We start from the raw sequence: 25,851 nt of genomic DNA, 5'->3' as shown, positions 1-25,851 counted from the left end.
TTGGGGAAGGATGGCGGAATGCTCACCTTGGCCGAAATAGGGAGAAAAAGCTCGCCCATTTTCGGCTAAGGGACCCTTTTATAGTGGCTGGCCAGACCACGTTCGGGGGCCGAATGTGCCTCCGCATCCATGCAAATGTTCGGCGGCCGAACATGAGGTTCGGCGGCCGAACCTTGACTTCCCTCACTCACGCTTTCGGGGGCCTAACGTGCCTCCAAAAACGCATGCATGTTCGGCGGCCGAACATGACTTTCGGCGGCCGAACCTGGGTTTCCCTCCAAGGACTTTTCATGCAAAAACTCATTTAATTTCTTATTTAAAAACATGAAATACATGAAAACATTTCATAAAATCATAGTTTCACCCTTCTAGAGGTTTCCGACAACCGAGATTCCACCGGACGGTAGGAATCCCGATACCGGAGTCTAGCCGGGTGTTACACCGACTCTATCATCCATATCTATCGTTGCACTCCCAAAAATGCTTCCTTAAAGAAAAGATCATCTCGCACCAGAGTGCAGGAGCCCTCTCTATATTTGACTTTCTTTGTCGCTCTATCATCTTTCCTAGCAGAGACCACTCCAACAGCATCAACCTCTTATATCAATAATTTCTTGATTCTTTGAAGATCAATAATTTCTTAATTGTTGGAGGATTCTGCTTCAAATTCTTGACTTTGCTTTAAATTAATAATCTATTTAGACACTATTAAGTACTCCTTTTCATTTATTATTATTATTATCTTTTCTTTAAAATTATTGTGTGCTAATGAAGCAAACAGTAAAATAACTTAAATCATAATAAAATATATTTTTTAATTTGATTAAATTGTCATTTATCTCAATTAATCAATCAAATTTTAAGAATTTTCTCTTTATTTTCTTCTAATTATAGATGAGTGGAAATTGAATCTGAAACTTAACAAAAAAAATTAAAAAAATTATAAAAATAATGATTGTATTTAAAAGAGAAAAGAGCAATTGGTTCACTAATATACAATTGTCAATGTCTTATTGGGTTGCAGTTGTGGGCAATCACAAGCAAGGTGGGCCAGCAGTTCCTTTTCATCCTCACCGACGGCGACAGCAACTGCGTTCTAATGCCTATGGCAAAAAGAAAAAAAAAAAAAAGGCAACATGTGTATGGCAAAATTGGCTATGCAAAATCGCAAACCACCCTTCTAATTGGCTTCATGTGATTACAAGGGGATTTTTGTTTTAGGAAAACGATATTCTTTATGTTTCCTTCATTACTGAGTTGATTTTTATTACTTTTTTAATTTAATTAAGAATAATGGAATTTTAAGTTTAAATATAAATTGGTGTAAAATAAGGCATGAAGAAGAATGTGCAGCCTTTTTATAAATGTTAGTTGCTGCGTCTGAAAATGCCATAATCTGTGATTGGACTTTAATAAAATAGATTCACAATATTCATGCACCAAACTAATTAACAGTTGCTTTCATCTTTATAACTTGACATACCTAACTGATGTGCAACATACATAAATTAACAAATTTTCATAATTTTTTTTATTAATTATAAATATCTATAAACTAATGACTAATTTCTTATTACTATTTATGAAGGAAATCTCAAATAAAGAAAACAATACAGTAATATAATTTTAAATAATTTAAATCATTTAAATAATTAAATTATAATAAATTATTTACGGTGTTATTCATGAGCAGTATACAATTTGTTGTTAATATAGGCGTAAAGGGAGCTTCATGTCACGGTGACTACAGCAAAAGGTTTGGTAAGGTTTTTGAAATTTCTTCCATCTAGAAATCTAAATTCTTATATAATTATTTTTTTTATTTCCAGACTTTGCATTAATATTTATTAAGCATTTTTCTAGATGATATTATTATGAGAAAGTTCGTATTAAAAATATTGATCATCAAATTATATTCTACAAAACAAGAGAAATGCATGTACATATTGCGTTAAAGTATAAGATAAATGTTTGAATTTTATTTTTGAAACAAATTTTTTTATATTCAATAGCTAATCAATATATTTAGATATATATTGATGTTTAAATGGTTAATTTATTTGATCCAATCATATTAGAATTAAATTTAATATTTTATAATTTTAAAAATATTTAAAATTCATTAATTTATACCGAATAAACTCATTAAAAAAATAAAATACTTATTTTTATATTTTTAAAGATGTTTCGTATATAAAATTTAAATTTAAAACTTTTTGTTACGAAAAAATGAATTCACATTCTCATCACTTCTTTAGAAATAATAATATGTATTGCTTTAATAAATAATTATGAATCACTTAACTTTAATTCAGTATTATTGCAACCATATTTAAAAAAAAAAACATCAAGTTCTAAGCTTAAATAAGTTGAGGTGAAATATTTTTTATTTAAAAAAATGGAAATAAAAAAAAGGAAAAAAAAAAAAGAGTGTCAATGGCAGAGTGATTCAAAGTCAATTGGTTTGAATGTATAGAGGTAAATGGAAAATGCAACAACTAATATTAATAGAAAGATTTGATTGGCAAATATCTCACTTGCCAACGGAGAAGAAAAATCAAAATGGTGAAGCAATCTTGTCAAACTAAAACTCTTAACACATACACACAGCAAAATCCAAGCACTCGTGTAGTATTAGGACAACACACATGCCCTGCTTCAGACATAAGGTAGTCGTCATGCAGATGCTTTATTATAATATTAATATTAAAATTTTATGATTCTTTACCTTACACTTGGTAGAGTTTGGTAGTCATGAAAAGTCTTCCATGGTTAGTGATAGCTTCAGCTACTCACCATCATAAAAGATGTCAATATTAGGTACTAAATGGTAAAACCCATTATAATGTTAGTTTCCCTAACCGCAGACTAATTTTAATATCACATCTCTTTATTTAATAATTTTCAAATTATCAGATTTTTTATTTTAATTTCAACTATACCAAATTCAATATATATATTAATTATGACCCTCTTAAAATCTGAAAAATGTGTATATTATCCATGTCCTTATTAATTACGACTAAAAAAAGCTTTCAAACAGTTCTTTCAAATTTATCCATGTTTTATATAGTTTGAACGAAAAGAATTTTAGACCTCCTTATAAAATTAGATACTAGAACACAATGAAATACTTTCAACCCTATCTCTCACGAATTAGATTTATGCCCATCTAACGCTCATACGAGACTTTAAACGTGCATATAATCGTCTCTCTGATATAATGTGGATAAAAAGTAATATGACTTAAATCTATTTAGCATTAAATAAACCGGCTGAAAAGTCTCTTACATGAATATAATAGTCAATTTTAAAGAGATATGAAAACTTTATCTAATTTTTTTACTACCCTTATTTACTCAAAAGTTCATTTATCCCTCCTGAAAACATAATAATGGAGACCGAAAAGACCTTTGGCATCAAGCCATTTGGTTGAAGAAGGCCCGACTAACATAATACACAAATTAGATCTCTCATCCCTCCAATCTTATCTATGTCCGAAATAAGCAATCCGACCTCACCAATACTTGGAGTAAGTAGACTGACTTCTTTAAGGCGCCTTGAGCCCCATTAAGAGTTATAATTGCATGTGTTGAAAGGCTGACAGAAGCGTCACATGTGATGAATAGAATATAAGTCAAGCGACTCAGTACTTATTAGCTGACTGCTCATCATTAATGAGCCACCTAACATGCCTATCGTAGCGATCACCATCTAATCTGAAAGGATATTTTTCAGAACGTCCTAACGTGGTCAGAGTATTAATACCCCTAGACGAACCATCTCTAAAGATAAATTTTTAACCATCCCTCGTTTAAAAAACTTTTAATTTCTCAAAAAATCTCAATCTCTACAAATTAGGAGCATTAACCCTATTAACTCTTACTCCACTCAATTAAAGTCATTAACTTTCCTGTAAATCAAACCTTTACCTGTATGTCCTCATCTCCTCCTCCCGCAGAATCGCCGAATCTGAGACATATCATCTTCAAATTTTAAACTCATCCACGTGTTGCCATCCCATAAACTCCCAGATATCATATATTTATCATATATAAACATTAATTGTCTTTTCCGATAATTATAAAATTTATTCATTGCTTTACCTGTTAATTATTTTATTATTCTCTTTTTAAAAAGCCTCTACTTTGTTCTGGTCACCTAAATCCTGTGACTTGCACATATCTTTTGTTGGCTATATATGTTTTTTTTTTCTTTTTCTAATCAAAATTAGGACTTGCGTATTCTTTTTTTTTTTTTCTTATCTCAGTTTTAAGTAAATTGGGACAAATTTTACATAATAATGATATCCTATATTAATATATTATATTTATTTTAAATGATTTTATAATTTTTATATTAAACTCGAATAATTATGATAAATTAAACTAATTGAAATTTAAGACAATCAATTAATGCATGGATAATTTGTCATTAGGTCAAGCTAATGTTTTTATTAATAGATTTGTTAAGTGCAGATTGTCAAAATATGGGACCTTTAATTAAGGGGGCAAAAGGAAAATTGAGAAATTTAGGTAAAAGGCCATTTTCAGCCAAGAATATTATAACCTTTTGCATTAATGAAGAAGTCTTTACTTTGTGGATGTGAATGATTTTCCAGTTAACCTCCAATTAGAGTTTGAACTTAAGTTCATGCAGCCTCTGCCTTTGTTTTTTTTTTTTTTTTTTTTTTTTCAATTTTTACATGTAACACACATCTAAGAATTTTAGTAAATATTGAATATATAGCAAATGATCATTCTTCTATTACTTTTTTTTTTTCATTTTTATTATTTTAATATTTTCTTATTAATTTCAGATTTATTCACTCAAATAGTTTTCTGACAAGTGCTAAAATTTTCTTTTCTTTTTTTTTTTTTCTGAAATATATTTCTGTAGTGGTTCACTAGTTAAATCTTATTGGTTGATGGTTTAATTTGGTTGTGTGTGTATTTTATGTACATTGTATTAAGATTTTGTTATTTTTCTACTTATTTGATAATTACATAAAAGTAAATTTAAACTTCAATCTCTTTTAAATAAATATGGATTAAAAAAGTGAAAATTTAAAATTTCTAATTATATAAATCGGTTTCTATAAAAAAGGAATATAATTTTTTTTAATATGAGTTTATAATTTAAAATGATATATATATATATATATATATATATATATATATATATATATATATATATATATATAAAAGTATCCTAGAGCCGACTCACCCTAGAAGAGGAACCGAGGAAAGAGAGGCTCTTTCTCCCTTTTCCAGGAACTAAGGCTCAAAGAAGCTAATCTCTCTCTTTTATATATTCGTACTCACAGAAAAACTCTCAAAATAGAGGCCCTCTATAGATTTTCTAAAGTTGCTTTATTATTTTATTTTATTTTTTATTCTCTTTTTAATGAATATCAAATAATGCTTGATTTAACTTGAGTATTAGAGAGTCTCCACCGGAGGCATATTCAGTGAATCTCCCGGAGGCATATTCAGTGAAACTCTGACCGTCTTTTCTATTTTAGAGGTCTCCTTCCCCAATATCAAATATGGAGGGACCTAACGGAATCAAACATAGATCAATGGTTAATCCATTGAATCGAGTCGCTGTGTAACGACCCGAAAATCGGACCGCTACCGGCGCACATCACAGCTAATCACAATCAAGGATGAATTTGTCACCAATAGCCCTCTACATGGTCCAACTGTGCCAGAACGTAGAATGAGTCCTGGTCTTTCCCTTACATATCATAACATAACAGTGTCCAACTGTGCTAGAACGTAGAATGAGTCCTGGTCTTTCCCTTACATATCATAACATAACAGTGTCATACCATATGATTTAAATGTTTTTACTATTCTGCTCACTGGGCTCTAGTAGCTCACCCCTCTCCCATTTCCCAGGATTGCAGGTACAGGGTAGACCAAGAGGTTTACAAGAGTAATGAAGTCTGGTTTATGTAATAGATAGTGTGGACATGATAAATGTATTAACGTTATGTAAAAGTACATTTTCAGTCATGTAATGATATTGAGGAGTAGATATTGTGCTTGACATGATGTATGAGGTATCCCTTTTATTACATGATAAAAAATGTTTTATAATGTTCATGAAAGCCAACTCATCTCATGTTGTATCGCCCGTTGGGGCATTGATGAGATCCCACAAAGGGGTCAAGTTATGATTATGTTTTAGTGCATGCACGGGTTGAGTTTGGTGTATGAGGAATGAATGAAAGAAAAGTTTAAATTATTATGCATGTTGTTGATCATGTATGAGATTATACAGGTTCACAGGTTATATGTCAGGCTTGCTACGGGTCCCGGCGGCCTTAAGCCGATCTGGATCCTAGCGCCGGTAGCGGTCCGATTTTCGGGTCGTTACACGCTGCTTAGGTGTCTACATCTGGACACTCCGTTGGATCTCGCTTCATCAAGGGAGACTATCTTGTCGCTAGAATTTTTAAATAAAACCCATTGAAATCCACGTGACAAATCAAAAAAAAGTTAACAGTTAAACAACAAGAAAGACTGAAAAAAAGAGAGATGGTGAAAAGACTCAGGATTCATCAGCTGCATCTAAAACCCGCACTACGAAAATCAGATAAAGGAAGATGTTGATGCAGGAATAAAGGGCAACACAAAGGCAATTCACCAATCATGAAAGAGAATAACGTGCAGGATTACCCTAAAAGAGGAACTACTCAAAAGGGGAGACATTCTCTATTTCTGATACACTTGCCGAAGAATTCTAATAGAAAGAGAGGCTCTCTCTCCCTCTTCCAGCAACTAAGGCACAAAAAAACTAATCTCTCTCTCATATACTCACAAAAAAACCCTCAAAATAGAAGTCCTCTGAAGATTATTTAAAGATACTTTACTATTTTTTTTTATTTCCTCTTGATATTAACAAATCTTAGAGAATACTTGATTTAACTTGATTGTTAAAGGATCTCTACCAGAGGTATACCCAGTGGATCTCTAACTGTTTTTTCTATCTTACAAATCCTTTTCTCCAAAATTAAATATGGAAAAACCTAATAGAATTAATCACAGATCAATAATCAACCATTTGAATCGAGCTGCTGTTCAGATGTCTACATCTGGACACTCTGCTGAATCTCATTTCATCACGTATATTAATTTTTGCACACATGTCTCGGTTGATTTTCAAATATAATTTACAGTAATAATTAACATTCACAATTGGACATTATAATTAATATAATTATTGTATTGAAATTTCTTTCCACATTATTTTTTTTAAATTAAAAAAAAAACTTAATGTCTTTCAATGAGATTAATTAATGGAAAAAATAAATACAAAGAAAAATTAAAAAAAAGTATATATTATGTGACATTGCCTAATAGGACATAATCTACAAAATATAAATTAGGCTAGTTTGGCAAGATATCTTGTTATTAAACTTACCAAATCTGCAATTATAGATTAATTTAAAACAATTATAATGTTAAAGGGGAGAGCATATGGTCTAATATGGCAACATATGATGTTATTTGTACACAGGTGCACGTCCAGGATTACGGTTCCATAATGACAACCATGGTAACCTCCATATTTGATCATCTTTTGACAGGTTACTTTCTCATGAAATGTAACGTTAGGTGTTTTTTCATGAAATACTGAGTTGTGTATTTGTATTCTCTCTGATTCAGTTTCATATATTTTAAGGAAAAAAATTTCTTCACATATGCAAAATTAGGATATTTTTCTGAATTTTTTTAATAAATTAAAAAATATGCTTATATGTGTTAATTTTTCAAATAAAAAATTAAATAACTAAAATACTTAAATGCATATATTCGCTCGTAGAAGATTGCAATACTATTAGTAATTTTTTAATGAAAAAAAAAATTAAAAAATGAGTTTTATTTATTTATTTTTTGGATATATTAGTTTTATAAATGAAAATTTAAAAAATTAATTTTCAATATTCTTCATTTAATTAAGATTTCCATAAAAACAACTTATTTTTTTCTTTATAACAAATTAATTTTTTCACTTACTATCGTCACACAAAATAAATTATAAACTGTCACTATAAAATAAATTTATTTAACAAAAATATGATAAGTGGGTAATGCATGTCACCCAAAAAAATGAAAACTCAACCACCTTAAATATTCAATTTATCATTAAAACTTGCTCTCATCTGAATAGGTTTAGTCTCGGTACAAAGTTATGTTATCAGGCAACATTCAGTGTATTTGTATTATGTCTGTAATATCGCGAATCACCGATCTATTAACTGGTGATATCTCTTATTAAGTAGTCGGTCATATTATTGTCGGATTATAAGAAAATACTATACTTATCTCAATTTTCTTACATTATAAGAGGATCAAAATTACAGAGGTAAATATATATTATTATCTTATACTATTCAACTTTCAATTATTCATTACATTCGTTTTATTCTCCGGCATACGGATTTAAACATCGAAATGAATTTCGTATATACTGCTCAAATTGATTGTCGTATACACTCACTACCTCACTTTTTTTTTCTTTTTAATTTTTTTTTCTGTTCGGATTTAGTCAATCACAGCTCTATTTTTGATCGCATTAAAAAGTAATTTTATTTAAATTAAAATTTATGTTGAAATATTTTCATAATTATAATTGAATAAATATTTAAAATATAATTACCCATAATAAGAAAATATATTATTATAAATAAATAAATAAATAAAACATATTAAAATTTGAAGGTAAAAAAATTTTCTAAATATATTTTATTAATAATTTTTAGTTAAGATAAATATGACTTTTTCTTATTGTTAACAATTGAATCAGTATATAAATATATATATATATATATTATTTTCCATAAAGTAAGAATTAATTTCTTTAAAAATTAAATAAAAAATAAAAAATGATATTTCACAAGTAGAGATACTTAACTTTTTTGAGAGTATAAGGTAAGATTTTTTTTTTTTTAAAGAAAAAACGTAGTATACTATAATATGTTATTAAAATAGATATACAAGTGATAATGATAAATTATCAAGATGCCCTATGTTATATAATTCTTAATTTAACTTGTGGTTTTAATGAGGGACATGGAGGTAATTTTGCCATGAATAAAAATATATCTATAAAAGAATAATACACGTTTGTCAAATAAAGTAGAATATTAAATTAAAATGCAAAAATGGAAATAATTGCAGGAGGACAGGTTACTGAACTGTGGGGGTTGTACTGCATGCTGATACAGGACAATACTATAATAAATTAATATTTAAAATTATAAAAATTTATTAATATATTTTGGATCTCCTTCTATATATATTTCACCATTTAGGCCTTGTGGCTATAGCATTCTCTCTCTCTCTCTCTCCCTCTCCCTCTCCCTCTGTGCTTACCTAGATTTCCACATTTCAATATCTAAAAATAAGAGTTCACCGCATGAGTTTAAATCTTCATATATATCACATTCAGATACACAGATAGATAGAGAGAGAGAGAGAGATGGGCAAAGGAAGAGCACCCTGCTGTGATAAGACTCAAGTAAAGAAAGGTCCATGGAGTCCTGCAGAGGACCTCAGGCTCGTAACTTTCATTCACAACCATGGACATGAAAACTGGCGAGCTCTTCCTAAACAAGCAGGTCTCTTTTCTTTTCTTCATCCCTGCATTCTTCAAGTTATCATTTTCGTTTTCTTCTGAAACAAATCAAAGAAACATTTCTTTAATGCAGATACTCTTCCAGATTCTTCATCCTTATCTTCAAATTCATTATTTTTTTTTTTTAAAGAAAAATCTCTCTATCTATTCACATGAATGCCATGTTTCAAACTTGAAACGTGGCTATAATTCTTTAGTTGTGTTGACCCAAACCACTAGCCGGAAGACAAGTTTGAAACGTCTCATTAATATAATGTCAGACAAATTTATAGATTACTGCAGCCGTTTTTCTACTGATCAAAATAATATTCTCTCGATTTGCTGTTTTCTGATTCTCATGAACTCTTCACATTAAGGAGCAAGATGTATATTGGGAAGAAAATGTCCCAAGGCGCAATGGGGCTAAATTAATTTTCATCGTTTGATTGACTCTAATGAGATTCAAATTTGTTGAAACTGTTAGCCTGTATTTGAACATAGATATATTATATCTTATAATACTAGAAAGACGTAAACTAAAAGCCTTGGAGGATTAGCTGGTCAATTTTGTCCATACGCCTCTTCAAGTGAGTTGCGGTCTTGATTATTAATTGGTTATTAAAGTTAAAAGTTGAAGTTTTTGTTTTGCAGGGTTGCTAAGATGCGGGAAAAGTTGTCGTTTGAGATGGATTAATTACCTAAGACCTGACGTAAAGAGAGGGAACTTCACCAAAGAAGAAGAGGACACCATAATAACACTGCACCAAACCTTAGGGAACAAGTAAATTCTAACCACAAAAATGAGGAAAAAGCCTGCTTTCTTGACAGTTGCTTAAGTATCATGTTTCTTATGAAATAGAATTAATGTTGTATTTCAGGTGGTCTAGAATCGCATCCCATTTGCCGGGTAGAACAGATAATGAGATCAAGAACGTCTGGAACACTCATTTGAAGAAAAAATTGGCATTTAACAAAGACCATGCAGATTCTAACAGGGAAAAATCAAAGGCATCACCTTCTTCCTCCTCGCAGTCTTCTTCTTCTTCTTCCAGCACAATCATTTCAGGTGGGAAAAGAAATATGGCAATTATAGAACTTGATCATCAACCGAAGCATGGCTCTGTGAGCAAGAGGCCGCGTCCCTTGGAAGATTTACGGGAATTTAAACCAAGTAATAAGGAAGCCAAAGAAGTGTCAAGTCCCTCTTCTTCTTCCCATAATTCCAACGTCACAAACTATAGTAGTCAAGTTGATGTTTCTAAAGCAGATGATGAACAAATGGGCTCGCTTTTCAACTTTTCATCAGGACCTTATGATGTTCCATTGGAGGAGGTGAACAAACCAGAGATCCAAGATATTAATGCAGCAGTTGAGATTCCTCTGGAGTCAGATTTGGATTTTTGGAACATGCTAGATGGTTTAAATACCATGCAAACTAATGAAGAAGTTCAATTACCCAATGTGGTGATTAGCCAAAGCTCAAGCCTTGGAGTTGAATACGATATTAATGGGGAAGTTGAAACAAGGAAGTGGCTTCAATACTTGGAAAATGAACTTGGCCTGGAGACAACACAGGATGAAAACCAGAAAAATTTATCAGAAGACGCAGCTAAGCCATTTTTAGCCCCTGAAAATTACCAGTGTGATGAGATACCCATGAAGAGTAAAGTGAATTCCGAGATGGGACATTATCATTCGTGGCCTTCTTTGTGAATCAATTTCACTGTTAAGAGTTGGAAAAAAAAAAAGAAGAAAAAGAAACCCAGTAGTTTGTAGAAAGGATATAGTAGTTAATTAATTGACTTAATTTCTCAGTGAAACTATTAGTTGATAGTAATCCTAACCTTACAATTAATCAATCATATGTGTGTCACTTTTCATATAGAAATGAAAAAGTAATAGCTATACATTTTCTCATTTTAAAATGTATCAATCTTTACAGTGCGGAAAAAAAAATGAATGCCTTTTATCTTAAAGTCCAGATTTGATACATCAATTCTTTAGTAAATTAAATAATAATATCTGGTACATGTTCACAAATCATTTTAAATTTGTCAAAGATAAAGAAGATGAGTACTGATATATTAAATGTTGAAAGTTGAAAAGTTCTATATAAATTTAGATTTTAAAAAAAAATCCAAATTATAGCAGAGGTAGAGGCATGAATTGTTCAAAGTAATTCTTAACATTGAAGCATTGTGAGTGGGTAGGTAATGTCCTCTACTTACCACCACTGACATTGTACTTTGTAAGGTTAGCTTTCAAGTCCCCTGATGTTGAAAACTTTGAAGTATAGTATATAGTTGAAAATAAAAGCCAGTTTTGAGTTTCTGACTGGAGAAGCCAATCAATGAAAATCCTAATTGATTTGAAAATGGAACTTGTTTACACCTCAATCAAAATCTGCTCTTCATGGCTACAGATTTATGTGCACGTCTTTGTTGTGCTAATTGTAGGGCCTTTGGATTCCTCCTCTGCGGTGCTAATGATATGAGAGTCGTTTTCAGATTTATAAATTATGTATCGAGTTTGAGTTGTAATACCAACCAATATCCATATATAAAGTAGAGTAAATGGTGATATGTCTGTTTCACTTGAAACAAACTCACCAATATACAAGGCCTTAATCCATCTCCCACCACCCACCTATTTGATGCCATTGAGAATAAGACACTGAGCTCTCACCTATTTGATGTGAGGGAGAATACAAAATCAATGAAACGAATAATATAGGGTGACATTCATTAATTAATTTAGTGCAATACACTTAATATATAAACAGTTAAACAGTCTTTCTTTAATATAAGACTGTTTACTCTTTAATATATAAAACAAGACTGTTTACTCTAAAATAATCAAGGTATTTCAAAAAGAGGTTGTGACTTGAAAACTTGGATAAACTTGTATATTTAAGTAGTACAATATACATATATTCAACTTCATTGAACAATTAAGTTTTTTCAACTTTGAATTGATATAAAATTATTCCTACGGTGCACAAAAAACAATAAATATTTGCTCTTTGTCCAAGTGATACCTATAAAATCTTGCTTAGTGGGTTGGTAAAAGTTGTCCATATACCACCATTAACATATTACATGACATGGGATTTTCTACAAGGTCCCCACAGCTTGAAGGAATAAGCTTTTTATATTATACCTAAGTAGACATTTGAACCTCTAATTTATATATATATATATATATGCAGATACTTCAAAAACAATAAAATAAAATAAAAATGCAGCCAACCGGAGACTCTGATCCGGACTTTTTGAATATGTTCACAAAGTGTTTGATTAAATGAAAAAGACAACTTATCCAACCTTAAAATCCAACAACCTGATTGAATCACAACAATAAAACAAACAAGGGTCAGTTTATTGGTAGAACAAATGAACCAAACTAATACACAACACACATATATATAAGGTGATAATTTACTCCCAAGTTTGGCAGACTTATTGTCAATTTTGCCTGGTGAAAAAGATGTAGTATTAATTTAGAGTTCGAGATGACCTATCAATTCAAAGGTGGTGAATGGCTAGAGAGCACAGCATTGACTTTACCAACTCTGATTTCTGTATTTTACTAACTCTCAACTCTGACAAAATCAATTTGATTGTGAACACAACTACAATTTGGACCATTATGATTCTACTTTGTCTATATAGGCATTAATAAGTTAATTGTCAGCCACCTTATTTGAGAATCAGCCAAAACCCTTGAATTTTAATGGAGGATATACTATATATCATGTCATCACACATCAGATGACCACACCAAATGCAGTTTTACTCATTGAAGTGCTTATTTAATTTCTTCTAACTAACCCATTTGTGTTCCCACTTAACTATTTGTATTAAAAAAAAATGAAGTATTTCAATCAATCAACTGGCTATCAGATTATGAATTTGAATTCGAATAAGATTTAAAAATATACCTTCAATTAGTAAATGGTTGATGCAGAACTGGGTCAAATATGATGATGAGCCAAAGGAGGGTTTCAATGCCATGGGTGACCAGGTAGATAATTCAATGATTCTTTGACTAAACCAAATTAAAAGAATGTATATTTCATTTCCCACTCGTGGAATTTTATTATTATTTTTTGTATATTTCAGTTCTGAATTCCTAACTTTTTAATAAGTATTCACATGTCTTGTGATATTAAAAAAATAAAATAAATTATAAATGTAAAACGTAACTCAATACTAAATATTTCTAAAGCATTGTAGGTCGGGCTTCACCCCTCAAAATTTGCATGAATAAGCCCAAATTCAATGCTTGTGTAGGACTGACTCGTTTGTATGGGCCATGAGTGGGCCCAACTTAGCCATAACGAGTTGAACTCATCGGGTTGAATTCACCTCTCATCCCCATCCCCTGTGGACAGTCGACAATTCGTACACAATACAAATCGATACATTCAATTACCATTAACGCTCTCTTTAACCGATACCCAGCGGAGATGGGAAGCGATCGGAAATCCAAGGACGAGGAGAAGAAGAAAACTAGGAAGAGAAGCTCCCCTTCTTCTGCCTCCGAAGGTTCTTAATTTTTTTTCCCTCTTAATGTTATTATTATTAGTATTTTTATGTTTGTCTGCAGAGAAAGGAAAATAAAATTAGAAATGCACCTTCATCTAGTCACATCCTGGTATGTTTAAATATATTTTGTTTTTTTTTTTTTAAAAAAAAAATTGTAAATATACAGATGAAGAAAAGCACAGAAAACGGCATAGAAGGGAAGCAGGAGAAAGGAGAAGCAGAAAGAGTGATAAGAAAGAGAAGCGAAGGGACAAGAAGTCTCACAAGCACCGCTCTGATAAAGGTTTGATTTATTAGGTCTGCTTTTATTGACAACTGACTACTATCTTTTTTGTTTTACTCTCATTAACATTTAAGATTAAGATGATACTTGAATTGGATGTGGGTGTCAATTCAACCACATTGCAAATTCATCCCTTATGTGTTTTTCCCACCTGGTTCTTCAATTTGTAAATTTATCTTTGCTTTCTTGTTACTGTTACTTCCAAGAAATGTTCTTCACTAGGATTCCCTTTTCGATTCTAGAAAGCAAAATTTTCACTTTTTTTGGGGGATTCTGTAATGTTCCAATAAAGTTTTTTAGGCAATAGAATTAGAAGGCAGGAATATAATACCTTTTAAGTTGCCATTGGCATGATTCTTGTTTGAAGTGCATTATATTTATCTGTTTACAGACTGTACTTATTAATACATTCCAATCACTGGTCATTACTTACCCAAATAGGGACATGGATTTTCATGAAATAGTTCTATCATTTTGACTCGCTATTGTCGCTTCAGATAAGAAATCAAAGGATAAGCATAGTGGCAAACATCACAAAGGCGATCATGGAAAGGTATATTGTATTCTATATTGTAATCTTGAAGTGAGCTCTGGTGTTTAATTTGTGAATGTTGACAAAGTGTCATTTTTCTGCTGTTGCATGCTAGTGGCTCCATCCTTGAGGCAGAATTTTGCATTATAGTTTCATTGAATAGAGTTTGCTAAGATCAAAAGTTCTTCATTTCAGAAATCTGCAAAAATGCGAAATTTGCATGCATTTAGACATCCATTTAACAATTTTGGGGTTAGAATATAAAATGGAAAATTTTGATGTGTAATACTTCCAAAGCTTCAAGCTGGTGAGCATATGACTTCATCTATTTGATTTATAAGTTTATTTATTGAATTTTGTTGGTACTGTTTTTCCTTCAGAAATTCCAAGAGCTGTCCAGTGATGATTACTTCTCTAAGAACAACGAATTTGCAACCTGGTTGAAGGAAGAAAAGGATATGTTTTTTTCTGAACTTTCATCAGAGAGCGCACGCCATTTGTTTACAGACTTTGTCAAAGACTGGAACAATAAAAAGCTTGACACTCGATACTATGAGGGTATTTCTAGCGGGCCAAGGAGTGCCCATAACTGGACATTTAAAAGTTAGGAAGATACACACCAAGTCTGGTGCTTTGTTTCTGTTTTGTTGGATTCTTTTTATGCGTTAGTATGTACTGTGTAGTCTTTGGAGACCTTGGATTTTCTCCAGCTTTTATGAATTCCTTAGTGGTTATACTTGCAGGAGTCCTGGACAAATTTGATAAATCGCCCGTTTTCCCCAACTTTTGCTGGATGACTCTATATATATTGGTTATTAGATATTTTAGCACCAACTGGCTATGAAGAGATTTCAATGGACCGGATCATTGTCTGCAGCTTTCCCAAGGAAAGAAGTGCCTGTCGACCGTGCTTCTTGCAAGCTGGCCGGACTTCGTGGTTTCCAATTGCAGCAAAATTACCACATCACTAAAACTGAGAAGTTCAGAAAAAAAAAAAAAAGAGAATTAATAAGAGCAGAGGGCTGTTGGTTCAAAAACAATACTTGCTTAAAAAGAGGAAGAATTAGCACTCGAGTGGACGGCAATGGGCTTTGCCTTGGATGGTTGAGGAACGCATATGAGGTACTCATCACACATGACATGAGCACAATTAAGCATCGCTCCCTCCTATTCCTTCATTTTTTTTCCCCCTCCTATTCCTTCATTTCAATGAGAGTAGCTGCTCGCCTGTCATAGAACCCTTTCTTTCAGTCTGCAAACTCAAATTTGAAGCCTTTATCAAGCGTTTAGTTTATGCGAGAAATGGAAAGGAATCCAACTACAGGAGCGGCGCACAGGCAAATGCTGACTTCCTAAAATGTCTCTCAACAAACAGTTCGAGCTGGCTTTCTGCTATAGGAAATTCTCTGTTTTCAGTCCCAAATCTCCACTGACCACCATTCTTTTCCTCCAAAATATTTTGAGCACAAAACTCATCTCAACAATCTCGTTGCCATGTGCGGAAATAGAAGAACTGACAGAGACAAATATAGTCGCAAGCAGAGATCATGGGGCTTCTATTTCCCTTTCAAGCCACCCGAACCCGGAAATCTCCTGCTTCTATCAAAAGGGTTTCTCGCAAATCACCACCGAAGTCGCTGGCAAAGCCTTACACGCTCTTTGCATTAAAGGTTTAGCTAAACTAGGTGTGTTTTACAATAATACTTTAATAAATATGTATTCCAGGTTTGGCGACATAGGTATTGCTCGTTACGTGTTTGATAAAATGTGCGAAAGAAATGATGCTTCCTGGAACCACATGATGTGTGCATTCGTACGCGCAGGTACATATAGGGAATCGATTGTGTTTCTTAATAAGATGCGGGATTTTGGGATTACTCCTAGCGGCTTTGCAGTTGCTAGTTTGATAACCGCGTGTGATAGGTCAGGATGTATGTTAAGTGAAGGGATTCAAGTTCATGATTTAGTTGTGAAGTATGGCCTTCTGGATGATGTGTATGTGGGTACGTCGCTTTTGCATTTTTATGGGACTTATGGGTTGGCTTTTGATGCAAGGAAGCTCTTTGAAGAGATGCCGGATAAGAATGTAGTTTCTTGGACTGCAATGATGGTTGCTTATTCAGATTTTGGAGAGCCAAGGGAAGTTATAAATATATATTCTCGAATGAGACGTGAAGGACTGAGTTGCAATGCCAACACATTAGCTACTTTAAGTAGTTCTTGTGGGTCGCTTGAGGATGGATTCTTAGGTCATCAAATTCTTGGGCATGTTATAAAGTTTGGACTAGAAACCAATCTTTCTGTGGCAAACTCTCTCATATCAATGTTTGGTAGTTTAGGTAGAGTGCAAGAAGCGTGCTATATTTTTGATGGTATGAATGAACGTGACACAATCTCATGGAACTCTATGCTTTCCGTTAATGTGCACAATGATCTTTTTGAAGAATCTCTAAGATGTTTTCATTGGATGCGTCATGTTCATAACCATATAAATTCCACCACACTTTCAACTTTATTATCAGGCTGTAGTTCTTGGGATAAATTTAAATGGGGCAGAGGAATTCACTCTCTAGTGGTAAAATTTGGGTTGGACGCAAATATTTGCTCATGCAATACCCTTATAGGTATGTATTCTACTGCTGGGGAATCTGAACAGGCAGAGATGGTGTTCCAAAGAATGGCTGAAAGGGATTTGATTTCATGGAATTCTATGATGGCCTGCTATGCTCAGTATGGGAAGTGCCTAGATGCCTTGAAAATATTTGCTAGAATTTTTAAGATGTCAAAAGGGGTAAATTTTGTGACCTTTACAAGTGCATTAGCCGCCTGTTCAGACACTGACTTTATCACCGAAGGCAAGATTCTTCATGCCCTTGTAATCCTGACTGGCTTACATGAAAATCTGGTTGTTGGCAATGCATTGGTTACTCTGTATACGAAATCTGGAATGATGGTCGAGGCAAAAAAGGTATTTCAAACAATGCCCAGGAGGGATGAAGTGACTTGGAATGCACTCATTGGTGGTCACGCGGACAATGAAGAACCAGATGAAGCATTAAAAGCCTTCAAATTGATGAGAAAAGAAAGCGTACGAGCAAACTATATTACAATTTCAAATGTTCTCGGTGCTTGTTTGGCTCCAAATGATCTGCTGAAACATGGGATGCCCATCCATGCTATTATAGTTCTTACAGGATTGGAATCAGATCATTATGTGCAGAATTCACTCATCACGATGTATGCCAAGTGCGGGGATCTCAATTCCAGTAACTTAATCTTTAATTCCTTGACTAATAAGAATGCTGTAGCATGGAATGCCATCATAGCTGCAAATGCTAATCATGGCCAGGTGGAAGAGGCTTTGAAACTTCTTGTGGAACTGAGACGTGCAGAAGTGGATTTGGATCAGTTTGGCCTCTCCGAATGCCTTGCTGCTACTGCTACATTGGCAATCTTGGAGGAAGGCCAACAGCTTCAAAGTTTGTCAGTCAAACTTGGTTTGGACTCAGATCCCTTTGTTAAAAATGCCACGATGGATATGTATGCAAAATGTGGAGAAATAGATGATGTATTAAGATTAATTCCCCAACCACTTGAAAGGTCTCGATTATCATGGAATATAATGATATCATCTTTTGCTAGACATGGGTTTTTTGAGAAGGCCAAGGAAACTTTTAATGAAATGGTGAAGTTGGGAGTGAAACCTGACCATGTTACCTTTGTTTCTCTTTTTTCTGCTTGCAGTCATGGGGGCTTAGTCGAAGAGGGTCTGGCATACTATCATGCAATGATAAAAGAGTTTGGTATTCCAGCAGGAATAAAGCATTGTGTATGCATTGTTGATCTTCTTGGACGGTCAGGAAGGCTTTCTGAGGCTGAAACTTTCATCGAGGAAATGCCAGTTCCATCAACTGACCTTGTTTGGCGAAGCTTGTTGGCTGCATGTAAAATCCATGGCAATCTGGAAATTGGAAGGAAAGCTGCAGAAAATCTCTTCAAACTGGATCCATCAGATGATTCAGCATATGTTCTTTATTCAAATGTCTGTGCAAGCACTGGGAGATGGGACGATGTGGAGACTCTCAGGAGGCAAATGGGGTCAAACAAAATAAAGAAGAAACCTGCATGCAGTTGGGTGAAGTTGAAGAATGAAATTAGTTCATTTGGAACGGGGGAGCATTCTCATCCCCAGAGCAGTCAGATATATAGAAAGTTGGACGAGCTTAAGAAAATGATCAAGGAAGCAGGTTATGTCCCTGATACAAGCTATGCCTTACAAGATACAGATGAAGAACAGAAGGAACACAATCTCTGGAACCATAGCGAAAGACTTGCCCTTGCATACGGCTTGATTAATACTCCTGAACATTCAACTGTTAAAATTTTCAAGAACCTTCGCGTTTGTGGTGATTGCCATTCTGTTTACAAGTTTGTTAGCGAACTCCTTGGGCGGAAAATCATACTAAGAGACCCTTACCGCTTTCACCATTTCAGCGGAGGCAAGTGTTCTTGTACTGACTATTGGTGATAAAAGCCTTATGTCTCAAGAACGTAGCTTTAAATACACATTTACAGTAATCACTGTATCAGAGATCGAATGACGCATCACGCAATACAGGATGTGCAACAAATTCACAACTCCTCTTCGTGAAAAAGAAAAGAAAAAATAAATTAGGAATGCATCTCGTGCTCATGCGTTTCAGAGATTTTTTATTGGACCCTTCAATTGTTAAAATAGGGATTTTATTTGTGTTTTTCTGGTGGGTATTCGAGATATGAGAATAATCAAATATTCAATTTTCGCATATCATTGGGAGGAAAAATATTTCCGTTTAGACATTTAGTTAAGATCAATTTCAATTAATTTTTTTTATGGCGTAATTTTTTAAATTCTAAACACACACATAATGAAAGAAAGCATTTTGCCAAAGGAATTTTGTTCATAGTTTGAAGCAATAAATTCAGTAAACTCGTGTCCAATAGGTCTCGAAACGGAAAAAAGGGAACAATAACTACAACCGCTGACCAACAGAAAAGTCTCGAGTGTTTGATCAGTTGAAAACTAATTTCCCTTAATTTCTATCTCAGGGGAAAAAAATCGAATCCTTTCAAGCTACAGCAGAACAAAAACAGGCTATTCTACCTCAGCCAAGTAATCATCAATTTCAGCTGGCGTCAGTACCCTGCAATGAAACAATCGCACAAAAACACATTAGTCTGGCAAATGCTTTCATTTCTTTTTTCATGCATCCAAATATCCAATAAGCTGTAAGGCGGGTAGGTAGCTCTCCTTTCCGGAAACCCTATTAAAATTTTATCCAAGGGCCTAATGAATCATGATGGAGATCCCATAATCTTAACTATTTGGGAACATTAGCTACCAAATGTTGGTGTGATTATATCCTCCAATACTCCCATTTTTATATTGTGTCATTTCAAGTACTGTACTCATTAGTTATTTGAAATCTGTCATCACGCCACACCAAAAAGGACCAACCAACTCATCCACTATCATTGGAGGATTTCATGGAATTTTAACAATTAATGAGGCAAGAAATAACAACTATGGGGAAAAACCTTTAAATAAATAAAACCCCGAAGTTCAGACACCCAAGCATGACTTTTAGCTGAGCTCAACCCTCAGCTTCAAACACCGGGTCGGTAAAGCCACTCTACCTACCAACCATCTTGCTTCCCATAAAAAGTTCCATCCATTTAATTTCTTTTAAGAAAAAATAGAAGAAAGGACAACTATGATAAAACAAGAAGGATTAGAGAAAAATTTTTTTTATAGTGATGACTTCCTTTACATGTATTGAATTGAAAAAAGGGGGGCTACTTACCGAAATTTTTTGTCCGCACCAATTATGCCAATCTCAATGTTTTTACCAGAGATTTGTCCTTCAAACCTACAAAGGATGCATGAAGAAATGTTACTTGATGTTATTTAACCCTTAAAAAGCTAGAGTTATTCTATTTCATCAAGAGATGATTCATGCAATGACACACATCACTATCCAATCACACTAAATGCATGTGACAAGTTATAAGTGTTGATCAAGCATTAATATACTCAATAAACATGAGCAGAAACAAATGAACCATTCAGTTTCAGACTTTAAGACTTGAGTCAATCTACTTTGACAGTTTAGCTGTAAAACAAGCTCAACCACACATAATGTCCAGAACACATAGAGTGGGCTACAAGATCCTTTTTCTCAATTCTATTCAATTTAGGACCCGAATTTCTGTATGTTGGTGTGAACTATATTTTTTCCCTTTTAAAACCACAATTAGTCCGAAATGTTACAATGTTTTGTCCAGGTAAAATAAACATTACAAACATAGTAAAGAACTAGTATCAATGACAAGAGGGAGAGGAAGAAAACTGCCTTTCACTCAAGATATGTACCCTAAAACAGTTCCAACTCTTATTACCAAAAAGGAAAAGAAAAAAAAAAGGTTCTAACTCTACTGGAATATCATAAGTGTTGAAGGCTCACCCTTCTTTTAATGTTAATATTGCTGTATGAACCGCATCATCAAGCTCCATATCATCTGTGTACCTGAAAGGAAGAAAAAAAGTGATTGCCAGTATTATAGTAGAAACTCAAGCCACAATGCAATCTCATACTCTTGAAAATTTAAAGAAAATATGGATAAGCTCCATGGATTTTTTTCTTCTTTTGCCCCTATCCCCCTGGACAATGTATACTGCTAAAGCACACATGAATAATAGTTAAAACTAGGCCATTTCACAGAGATGTGCTGCTCCATTGATCCTAAAATCCAATTAGGTATAGTGGATACTGGAACACAACTACTAGAATGTAGCCAAAAAAAAATTCTCATTGATATGCAGACAGAAATCCATTAAGCTTACCTCTTCTCAAGAAAAGTCTTTGCATTAGAAACATTTTTCCCCATAGCTGAAGCTTTCCAAGAGAAATATGAACCTGATGGATCCACCTACAGCAAAATGTGAAACATAGGAAATTAATCAAATCATAATGCCATCTGTTTAAGGCAGATCTTCAAGGTAGTAAGTTCAATTTGAGAGAACAAAATGCTGGAGGCTGTATTTCCAAATAATGTTATAGCTTGACCTAAGGATTTTTCTCATTTTAGCAGTCCATTATTTTTCCTCTCCAGATAAGGGCATACAGAAAGGTGATTCAATTCAAATAAGAGAGGTATTGAACACCTAGTTCTTGTGATTATGTTCCTTATCCATATACTGTACATTACATTTAAACAATAGAAGCAGTCAAGTGCTACCCACAACAAATCTAAGTACTGAAAAGAAGTTCAAACTGACTCTCAACCACATTAGGAAGGTAACTTCCAACAGGGTTAGAGAAAATCTCTCTCCACAAGGTTGTAAGTTTAAAAGATGAACATAAAAGTTGCAAATCCACACAGGATAAATAGAAATACCTGATATAATTGCGGACCTTTGTCATCATACCCTGCGACCAACAGTGATACACCAAAAGGCCTGACACCACTGCCAACACAAAAATAAGAAACTAGTCTGAAATATAAATTAAGGCTTTCTATAGTAGAATGTACAAAAGATGTTATCTGCTTCATGCATTGGATAAATCTTTTTGCTTTCTCCAAACATAAGAAGATAACAAAAAAGGATGTAAATTCATGCGAAACACAAGGACAAGACCAGACAAGAGTTAACAGATATTTTGCTCCCTATTTTATTAAAAACAGTTGGGATAAAAGTACGGAACAAGAAAAGGTGGTAATTACCCAGACTGAGTGAACTCCTGCATTACAGCAGCAGTTTCCCTTACAAGTTGTGTAACAGGAATTGGTTCCTGAGGAATAATATCATCAATTCATCATATCAAACTGCATGGCAAAGTAATGAGACAGCTATACAAGCAGTAGCAAGGCATAACAACACAAGCAAGAAACGAACACAATCCCAATGGGAAAATATAGGTCTAAATAATTATAAATATTAAGCTTTTAGTCTTATAGTATTTGAAAGTTTACTGTTTATATATATATATGGAATTACATAAAATTTATGTATAAAGTTGAGATTTTTTATTTACATAATTATAACAAAATTTACTAGCATGGACTTATTTCTCATATAACAAAAAGAGAAAGAGAGGAAAAGAAAAAGGGAGAAAGTAGCATCCTAGATGAAAATTAAGGATTAGGCTAAAGGATGAACAAGCTTTTTAAGAATTAATCAAGAATAACTACTCTCAGCTTAAACACAAATTGAAGTTAAAAGAAGGGACTTCACAGAGTACTTTGTATAATCGATGATATTGCTCTGCCTGCTTCCTGCTTTTTCGAACTAGAACCCGAAAATCAGGACCCATGCCACTGCAAAAACAAGTAAGGCTGTGCATCAACAAGGAAGAAAAGGGGCAGGAGGAATAATCACTAGTGAGCAAATCAAAACAAATCAAGCCAACTTTGCAAAATCATATAATGAGATGTCATAAAGAAGTTTGACCCAATATCTCCAATCAGACATTGGACAAGAAATCCTGCTCCTAATTCGTAAATTCCACCAACCAAAGACACCAAAAATTGGTTGCTTAGGTCCCGATTCAGATTCCCCCAAGAAAAAAAAAATAGAAGCAAAATTTGTGAATCCTGACCAGGCTTACTGCCCTATGCTGCAACAATTATACACCCTAAAGTAAAATAACTTAGCTTGAAACTATTTAAACATGCATCAGAAAACAAACCTATAAACAACTCCAATATTAGGTGTTAATATCTGAATCTTTTGAACCTGCCATAAAGAATAATAATAAGAAGAAGAATAAGAATAAGAAGATAAGAAAAATGGCAGTGAAAGAATGATCAGTAAAGTGGTAGTGAAAGAAGAAATATGTCTAACGGATGCTTCATCAACTAAAATAGATGGTAGCTTTTTCTCTGTTGCGATGACAACTCCATTAGCAGCTGCATCCACAAGATGATTATATGTCACTAGCAATAAATAAAAGCCACAATAATAACCAATTTGGAATTAAAACTTTTAAGTCAGTTGGAAGAGTTAAGAACCAATAATTATCAATCAAATAATTACCCCATCTTTGTTTTAGGAAATAAAGTACGACTCCTAACTCACTCATGCCAATCAACTGTTAATCCTAACTGCACTGGGGTTGGAGCTGGCCACCACCAGCAAACAAATTTTACCTCAATTAAAAGAAATGCTTCACCATTGAGCAAGATACCAATCCAAATTCCACTAGACAGCGGCTCAAACAACTTGAATTATCGTATATAACAAAGAGAGTTTCAAATCCTATTTAAATTTACAAAGAACTATATCCATTACAGGGAAATATTAAGATTAGGAAAAAAACAATGAAGCGATGGAAACACGACAAATTACCTTTAATTCCTAAAGATGTTTGGCCCGATCCAACTGCTGTTAGGGCATGTTCAATCTGAACAAGCTTCCCAGAAGGACTGCAATTTTAGTGTTAGAGAGAAGGAGGGAAAAGAAGCATAAAATCAGACTAGACAAATTAAACGAAAAAAAAAAGGAATACAAAATTTAACTCAGTGGGCAATCTGTAATGGCGTACCTGAAAGTGGTAAGCGAAAATGAGTATTGGCTGTCGCCCATTTTGCCCTAGAAAATAAAGGGAAAACAAATGTGTACAATTATAGGACTGGAATGGAGGAATTCTGGCTAGGGTTTTTGAAGGCTTACGTCGAATATCAAATCTGGAGTTCCAAAAGGAAGAAAGCTCTAGCTTAGACTTATACGAGGTTTCTTGCAGAGGGAGACAGTGTAAAAGGAAAATCCTCGACGCTGACGAGGATGTTTCAAACGCTGTCGTATTAAACAATTAATGTTACCGTGATTCATGTCACGGATTTAAACATTGATCCGTGATTATGTTGTGTATATAAAAACATATATTTAATTTTTCTTATAATTTATTTATTTTAAATAAAAAGAAAATAATACTAAAATATTATCTAATAAGATAGCTTTAGTAGATGGTAGGAGAGTTTGTGGCAACACTTTGGCACCCGAGAATTGTGATTCAACAGCAGTGATTACCGCCCCGCTATGATACATTTATAAGCTGATGGTCCTTGTTGATATAAATTTTCTTCAATTGGTTTTTTTAATTATTTTTATAGAGTGAAAATTTTATTAATAAGATTAAAAACGGATACTAAACACACTCATAAATTTAATCCGAAAATAAATATATATAAATAAATTTGAGACTTTTAATATTTTATTATTTTAATTTTTAATTATACGTTTAAAAAAAAGACAAATGCTAATTTTTTTTTGATAATAAAAAATTTTATTAATAAAATTAAAAATAAACGCACTTTATTTTTCACTCTTACATTCCTTATTCTTTAGCATATTTAAAAAGATAAAAAATATATATATATATATATTTGATAAAATAAACCTGATTTTTTACTAATTTTATATGATATTAATTTTGTTTTAACGGTTATAGTTTAATAGTATTTTTACTAATTTTTTTATTTTTTTTAATAGTTTTTATTTTCATTCAGACTTTCGGTATATATTTAAATCCTCTTCCTCATAATTTTATAAATTCAATGAAGATATTGTATGAAAAAATTAATGTTTATTACCGTTATTATTATTAATAATTTATAATTTATTATATATGTCATCATTAGATATATGCGTGGTGGATTAATTATTATAAAAATATTTCATACTTTATTAAAAATAATTAAATTTATACTCAGTCTTTATTTACCATAGAGTTTTATTTTATATAATTTTTTTAATATCCCCTCAATTATATTTTATAGGAAATTGGTGCAATGATAGTTTTTACAATGTATATTATTTCACA

At 32.9% G+C, this 25,851-nt stretch overlaps 3 protein-coding genes across 4 annotated transcripts; 2 read left to right on the top strand and 1 right to left on the bottom strand.

Moving 5' to 3' along the window:
• The first annotated feature begins 9,351 nt into the window (after nucleotides 1–9,351).
• Nucleotides 9,352–11,447, top strand: LOC110631041 (transcription factor MYB63). The gene is made up of 3 exons (XM_021778744.2): nucleotides 9,352–9,631; nucleotides 10,279–10,408; nucleotides 10,506–11,447. The coding sequence occupies exons 1-3, from the start codon at nucleotides 9,493–9,495 to the stop codon at nucleotides 11,338–11,340; spliced, it is 1,104 nt and encodes a 367-aa protein (XP_021634436.1). The 5' UTR covers nucleotides 9,352–9,492; the 3' UTR covers nucleotides 11,341–11,447.
• A 2,546-nt stretch (nucleotides 11,448–13,993) lies between these two features.
• On the top strand, nucleotides 13,994–19,794 carry LOC110631359 (pentatricopeptide repeat-containing protein At4g14850). Its single transcript, XM_021779162.2, has 5 exons — nucleotides 13,994–14,174; nucleotides 14,341–14,457; nucleotides 14,955–15,010; nucleotides 15,370–15,591; nucleotides 16,356–19,794. The coding sequence occupies exons 1-5, from the start codon at nucleotides 14,096–14,098 to the stop codon at nucleotides 19,515–19,517; spliced, it is 3,636 nt and encodes a 1,211-aa protein (XP_021634854.1). The 5' UTR covers nucleotides 13,994–14,095; the 3' UTR covers nucleotides 19,518–19,794.
• A 115-nt stretch (nucleotides 19,795–19,909) lies between these two features.
• Nucleotides 19,910–24,816, bottom strand: LOC110631358 (proteasome subunit alpha type-2-A). Of its 2 annotated transcripts, XM_043950276.1 has the most exons (12): nucleotides 24,702–24,815; nucleotides 24,574–24,620; nucleotides 24,378–24,454; nucleotides 23,874–23,938; nucleotides 23,719–23,765; nucleotides 23,272–23,347; nucleotides 22,754–22,821; nucleotides 22,427–22,496; nucleotides 21,873–21,958; nucleotides 21,493–21,555; nucleotides 20,833–20,898; nucleotides 19,910–20,172 (listed from the first exon to the last, which is right to left on the bottom strand). In XM_043950276.1, the coding sequence occupies exons 2-12, from the start codon at nucleotides 24,612–24,614 to the stop codon at nucleotides 20,124–20,126; spliced, it is 708 nt and encodes a 235-aa protein (XP_043806211.1). In that variant the 5' UTR covers nucleotides 24,615–24,620; nucleotides 24,702–24,815; the 3' UTR covers nucleotides 19,910–20,123. The 2 variants fall into 2 exon arrangements, with proteins under 2 accessions (XP_043806211.1, XP_043806210.1); XM_043950275.1 differs by having other exon boundaries at nucleotides 23,719–23,938; nucleotides 24,702–24,816.
• Nucleotides 24,817–25,851: the final 1,035 nt, after the last annotated feature.

The sequence above is a fragment of the Manihot esculenta genome, chromosome 14, assembly GCF_001659605.2.
Source record: "Manihot esculenta cultivar AM560-2 chromosome 14, M.esculenta_v8, whole genome shotgun sequence".
Lineage (NCBI taxonomy): Eukaryota > Viridiplantae > Streptophyta > Magnoliopsida > Malpighiales > Euphorbiaceae > Manihot > Manihot esculenta.
Note: the sequence above shows the minus strand (reverse complement) of the source record. Positions and strands in the feature narration are given on the sequence as shown.

Coding starts and splice junctions, on each gene's coding strand:
- LOC110631359 (XM_021779162.2), top strand. CDS start 14,096: ATGGGAAGCGATCGGAAATCCAAGGACGAGGAGAAGAAGAAAACTAGG. Junction 14,458..14,954: donor CAAGCACCGCTCTGATAAAG/GTTTGATTTATT, acceptor TTGTCGCTTCAG/ATAAGAAATCAAAGGATAAG. Junction 15,011..15,369: donor ACAAAGGCGATCATGGAAAG/GTATATTGTATT, acceptor TTTTTCCTTCAG/AAATTCCAAGAGCTGTCCAG.
- LOC110631358 (XM_043950275.1), bottom strand. CDS start 24,614: ATGGGCGACAGCCAATACTCATTTTCGCTTACCACTTTCAG. Junction 22,822..23,271: donor AATATCATCGATTATACAAA/GTACTCTGTGAA, acceptor ATTATTCCTCAG/GAACCAATTCCTGTTACACA. Junction 21,959..22,426: donor AAGGTCCGCAATTATATCAG/GTATTTCTATTT, acceptor ATTTTGCTGTAG/GTGGATCCATCAGGTTCATA.
- LOC110631041 (XM_021778744.2), top strand. CDS start 9,493: ATGGGCAAAGGAAGAGCACCCTGCTGTGATAAGACTCAAGTAAAGAAA. Junction 9,632..10,278: donor AGCTCTTCCTAAACAAGCAG/GTCTCTTTTCTT, acceptor TTTGTTTTGCAG/GGTTGCTAAGATGCGGGAAA. Junction 10,409..10,505: donor CACCAAACCTTAGGGAACAA/GTAAATTCTAAC, acceptor GTTGTATTTCAG/GTGGTCTAGAATCGCATCCC.